Source organism: Clarias gariepinus, chromosome 2 (assembly GCF_024256425.1).
Source record: "Clarias gariepinus isolate MV-2021 ecotype Netherlands chromosome 2, CGAR_prim_01v2, whole genome shotgun sequence".
Lineage (NCBI taxonomy): Eukaryota > Metazoa > Chordata > Actinopteri > Siluriformes > Clariidae > Clarias > Clarias gariepinus.
Window position 1 is genome coordinate 285550 of NC_071101.1, and position 6414 is coordinate 291963.

At 38.4% G+C, this 6414-nt stretch overlaps 1 protein-coding gene across 1 annotated transcript; it reads left to right on the forward strand.

Moving 5' to 3' along the window:
- Positions 1-2417: 2417 nt before the first annotated feature.
- On the forward strand, positions 2418-6008 carry LOC128509252 (mucin-5AC-like). Its single transcript, XM_053480890.1, has one exon. The coding sequence runs from the start codon at positions 2418-2420 to the stop codon at positions 5397-5399; it is 2982 nt and encodes a 993-aa protein (XP_053336865.1). The 3' UTR covers positions 5400-6008.
- The last annotated feature ends 406 nt before the right edge of the window (positions 6009-6414 follow it).

The window sequence follows — 6414 nt, forward strand, 5'->3', positions numbered from 1 at the left end:
TGGTATTAACTGGAGCATCGACTGCAGCTCCAAAACCTACTACAATATCAACAACTTCTAATGCTGCTTCCACACTTGCACATAATACTCCACTGGTAATAACTACGATATCAAGTGCAGCTCCTTCATCAACCACAACATTGTCAGCAACTTCAAATGTTCCATCTACACCAGGAATGACAACTTCAGTAGTAATAACTAGTACATCAACTGTAGGACCGTCAACAACCACTACATCATCAAGATCCACTATTGCTGCTTCCACACTAGGAATGACAACTCCAGTTGTAATTGCTTCTACATCACCTTTAACAACCTTTACTTCTGGCTCCACACTTGAAAATACTACACCAGTCATTATTAAAACTACATCACCTGGAGGGGGTTTCCCAGCAACTTTATCACCGCCATCCAATGATGATTTTTTTATTCCTACAACAATGGTTATAACTACAACATCATTTGAAGAACCTTCTACAACTTCACCATTAGCAACCAATGATAAAGATGTAACTCCCGAAAATACTACACCAGAGGCTATAAGTACTACATTTGACAAGCATTCAACAACTTCACCATCAGATTCTTGTAATGCAGATTCCAGAACTAAAAATACAACACCAATGATCTTGCCAACAACATTAGGAGCAGGAGTTTCAACAACCACTAAATCATCAGGAATTTCTAATGTTGCCTCCACCCCCGGAAACACTGCTCCAATGTTAACAAGTACATCACTTTCTGCTAGTCTTTCAGGAACAACTTCAACATCAGCCACCTCAAATTATGTCTCCACTCCTAAAAATACTGTTCCAATAGTAACTTCTTCTCAGGCAACTACAGGAACTTCAAAAAACACTAAATCATCAGTTACCTCTAATGCAGTTTCTACAGCTAGAAATACTACTCCACTAATAATAACTACATCATCAACTGCAGGAAGTTCAACCACTAAATCATCATCAGCAACCTCAATTGCTGTGACCACAGCTAGAACTAATACTCCACTTGGACTTTCTCCAACATCAACTACAGAATTTTCAACGACTACTACATCATCAGCAACCCCCAATGCTGCTTCCACACCTGGAAATACCCCACCAGTGGTAATGACTACTAAATTAACTTCAGGACCTTCAACAACCACTTTATCATCAAAAAACACGAATGCTGCATCCACACCTAAAAATACTACACCAGTTATTATTAAAACTACATTACCTGGAGGAGTTTTCACATCAACCACAGCACCACCATCAAATGATGATTTTTTTACTCCTGGATACACAAATACTACAACAGAGGTTTTAACTACTACTACTTCACTTGAAGAACCTTCAACAACTTCACCATCAGCAACTAGTGATAAAGATGTTACCCCTGAAAATACTACACCAGCGGTTATAACTACCACACCATATGATGAACATTCAACAACTTCATCATCAGCTTCCTGTAATGCAGGTCCTGGTCCTATAAATACAAGTCCAGTTATTATGCCAACAACATCAGGAGCAGGAGTTTCAACAACCACTACATCATCAGGAACCTCTAATGCTGGCCCTACCCCTGGAAACACTACTCCAGTGGGAACAAGTACATCATCCTCTGCTAGTCTTTCAGCAAGCACTATGACATTAGCCACCTCTAAAGCCATATCTACTCCTAGAAAGACTACTCCAGTTGTAATAACTACTAAATCAACTGCAGGACACTCAACAACTGCATCGTCATCAGCAACCTTAAATGTTGTGACCACAGCTGAAAATACTACTCCACTGGTAACAACTACAAGATCAACGGCAGCTCCAACAACCACTTCATTATCAGCGACCTCCAATGCTGTTTCCACACTGGAACATACTACTCCATTGGTAATTTATCCAGGAAGTTCAACAACCACTACAAAAACAAACTCTAATCCTGCTTCCACACCTGCAAATAGTACTCCAGTGGTAACTATTAAATTGACTTCAGCTCCTTCAACAAGTACTACATCATCAGCAATGAATACTGCATCTACACCTGGAACTACAACTTCAGGAGTAATAACTACTTCATTAACTGCAGAACCATCAACAACCACTACACCACAAGAAACCACACCCGAAAATACTACACCAGTGACTATCAAACCTACATTAACTGGAGGAGTTTTACCACTAACGTCAGCACCACCATTCCATGATGAATTTTTTACTTCTGGATATATAAATACTACAACAATGATTATAACCACCACTACATCATTTGAAGAACCTTCAACAACTTCATCAGCAACTAGTGATGAAGATGTTTCTACTGAAAATACTACACCAGAGGTTATAACTACTACACCATATGAAGAACATTCAACAACTTTACCATCAGGTTCCTGTCATGCAGATTCTAGAACTAAAAATACAACACCAGTGATTATGCCAACAGGATCAGCAGGAGTTTCAACAACCACTACATCATTAGGACTCTCTAATGCTGCCTCTACCTCTGGAAACACTGTTCAAGTGGGAACAAGTACATCATCCGCTGCTAGTCATTCAGTAACCACTACAACATCAGGCAACCCCAATTTTGTCTCTACTTCTGAAAAGATTATAACCACTTCATCAACTGCAGTACCCTCAAAAACTACTGCAGCATCAGCAACCTCTAAAGCTGCTTCCACATCTGGAAATACCACTCCGCTGGTAATTTATCCTACATCAACTGCAGGAAGTTCAACACCCATTACATCATCATCAACCTCTAATGCTGGTTCTACAATTGGAAATAATACTCCCGTGATAATAACATCAACTTCAAAAGGTTTAATAACAACTACATCTTCAACAACCTTTACTGCTGTGTCCACAGCTGGAAATATTACTCCAGTGATAACTACTACATCAACTGCTGCTCCTTCAACAACTACTACATCATCAGCAACCTTAAGTACTGCATCAACACCTAAAACTACAACTTCAGTATTAATAACTACTACATCAAGTTCAGGATTGTCATCATCCACTACATCACAAAAAACTCCTAATTCTGCTTCAATACCTGAAAATACTACACCAGTCATTATTAAAACTACATCAGCTGGAGGGGGTTTCCCAGCAACTTTATCACCGCCATCCAATGATGATTTTTTTATTCCTACAACAATGGTTATAACTACAACTACATTAATTGAAGAACCTTCAACAACTTCACCATCAGCCACCAGTAATGAGGATGTTACTACTGAAAATACTACACCAGAGGTTATAACTACTACTCAATTTAAAGAACAATCAACAACTTCACCATCAGCTTTCTGTAATGCAGATTCTAGTACCAAAAATACACCACCAGTGATCATGCCAACAACATCAACAGCAGGAACTCCAACAACCACTACAACATCAGCCACTTCTAATCCTGTCTCTACTCTTGGAAACACTACTCCAGTTGTAATAACTACTACATCAACTGCAGTACCTTCAACAACTACTGCATCATCAGCAACCCCTAATGCTGCTTCTACAACTAGAAATAATACTCCAGTGGTAATGCCTACTACATCAATTGCAGTACCTTCAACAACTACATCATCATCTGCAACCTCGAATGCTGTGACCACAACTGGAAATACTCCTTCTGTGTTATTGACTACTAAATCAACTACAGGACCTTCAATGACAACTACATTATCAGGAACTGCATCTACGCCTCGAATTGCAACTTCAGTAGTAATAACTACTTCATCAACTGCAGGACCATCAACAACCACTGCATCACCAGGAACCTCTAAAGCTACTTCCACATCTGAAAATACTACACCAGTGATTATTAAAACTACATTATCTGGAGATGTATTACCAGTAACTGCAGTAACTACTACTACATCATTTGAAGAACCTTCAACAACTTCACCATTTGCGACCAGTGATGAAGATGTTACCCCTGAAAATACTACACCAGAGGTTATCACTACTACAACATTTAATGAACATTCCACAACTTTACCAGCTTCCTGTAATGCAAATTCTGGTCCTAAAACCATGACTCCAGGGGTTATGCCAATAACTTTACCAGCAGTAGTTTCAACAAGCTCTACATCATCAGGAACCTCTAATGCTGCCTCTACCCCTGGAAATACCGCTCCAGTGGGAACAAGTATAGTCTCCTCTGCTAGTCTTTCAGCAACCACTACAACATCAGCCACCTCTAATATTGTATCTACTCCCGGAAAGACTACTCCAATGGTCATAACTACTAAATCAACTGCAGTATCTCCTACAACTCCTACATCATCAACAACCTCTAATGCTGCTTTCACACTTGGAAATGTTACTCCAGTGGTAATAACTCCTGCAACAACTGCAGCTCCTTCAACAAAAAGTACATCATTGGCAACCTCAATTACTACATATACACCTGGAACAACAACTTTAGTTAAACTAACTACTTCATCAACTGCAGGACCATCATCAACCACTACATCACCAGGAACTTCTAATGCTCCTGCCACACTGGGAATAACTACTTCAGTTGTAATTCCTCCTATATTATCTGCACAAACTTTTACAACCACTACATCATCGACAACAACTAATCCTGCTTCCACGCATGAAAATACTACACCAGTGATTAATAAAAGTACATCATTTGGAGGAGTTTTACCATTAACTACAGCACCACCAACAAATGATGATTTTTTTACTCCTGGAGGCATACATACTACAACAATGGTTATAACTACTCCAACATTTGAAGAACTTTCAACAACTTCCCCATCAGCAACCGATCAAGAAATTGTTACACCTGAAAATACTACACCAGAGGTTATAATTACCACAACATTTGATGAACATTCCACAACTTCACCATCAGCTTCCTGTAATGCAGATTCTAGTACTAAAACCACAACTCCAGTGGGTATGCCAACTTTACCAGCAGGAGTTTCAACAACCATTACATCATCAGGAATCTCTAATGCTGCCTCTACCACTGGAAACATTGCTCCAGTGGGAACAAGTAGATCCTCTGCAAATCTTCCACCAACCACTACAACATCGGCCACCCCTACATCATCAGAAAAGACTACCCCAGTGGTAATACCTACTACATCAACTGCAGGACCTTCAACAACCAGGACATCACCAGCAACCTCTAAAGCTGTTTCCACTGATGGAAATACTCCTCTATTGATTGTTACTACTACATCATCTCAAGAAGATTCACCATCAAATTCACCAATACCATCCAATGAACCATCATCAACTTCAGAAACTGAGACTCCTACACAAAGCCCTACTCCAGGAGAAGGGTGTAATGGTCCACCAACTAAAGTTCAACCGAGCACCACATCAAATCTAGAATTTGCTTTTTCTTTTCCTGACAGTTTTTGGGAATTCCTAACATTTCCCTTTTAAACAAGCTGGAATTCTTACATTAAATAGAAATAACAAACAAACAAACAAATCAGAACGCAAATTTTTACCTTGGACAGCCACTGGCTGTACTGGTCAAGTAGCTAAAATTCCACATTCACTACCTTCTTCCATATTAGCCAAATATATTGCAAAGAGGAAACCATCACATATTTAAGCCCTATTATTTTTTTTAAGATGTGTATCAAACAATCTAATCTGGATCAGCTACTACAACAACAGAACAAAAAACACACTACCAGTACATCAGTGGAAAATCTTGTGTCTGCATCTGCTTCTACACTAGCTAAAGTGCAAATACGTCTGCACAAATTAGTAATGTAGTAAAAAAAAAAACATTAAACAACAACAACAACAACAACAACATGAAGTGCAAAACTACAGATGGAGCTATGGCAAAAATCCCAAACATGCCTGCAACAGGTATCAGCTCCTCTGCCATTTTCATGGACGAACCTTTTTCAGATCTAACCTTAAAGAATGTTTTATATATTTGCTTTTAGAATTCTCTGCAAATAATCTGCTATGTGTTTCGTAGAATGTAAAGAGATAGAATAAAGTATAGAATGCTTTCATATATAATAAAATAATGCAACACTAATCTTTGTTTAGATTTTCATTTTCGATTGACTTTAAGATGAATTATCACACAAAGTGGTCATGCAAAGCAACATATTAAATAACCTTTTATGATAAATTGTCAGAAAATACAAACCATTACAAATTAACTGGAAATTAACTGGGAAGGTATAATGGATTGTGTACTGTATTTAATAAGCTTAGACATAATAATATTTATCTCAAATAAACAAGTGTGTTTTTATTTAATTTATACCTGCTGAAGAGTTTGCACTTGCACTAGCAAACTGGAGAATACAGAATCTGTTAACCTTAGGATTAGGTGTACCCACCCTTTTTTTTTTTTTGGTAACTGTAAAAAGAACTTAGAATGCTCCGGCCTTGTTTGATCATACACACAGGTGTAGGACATCATTTG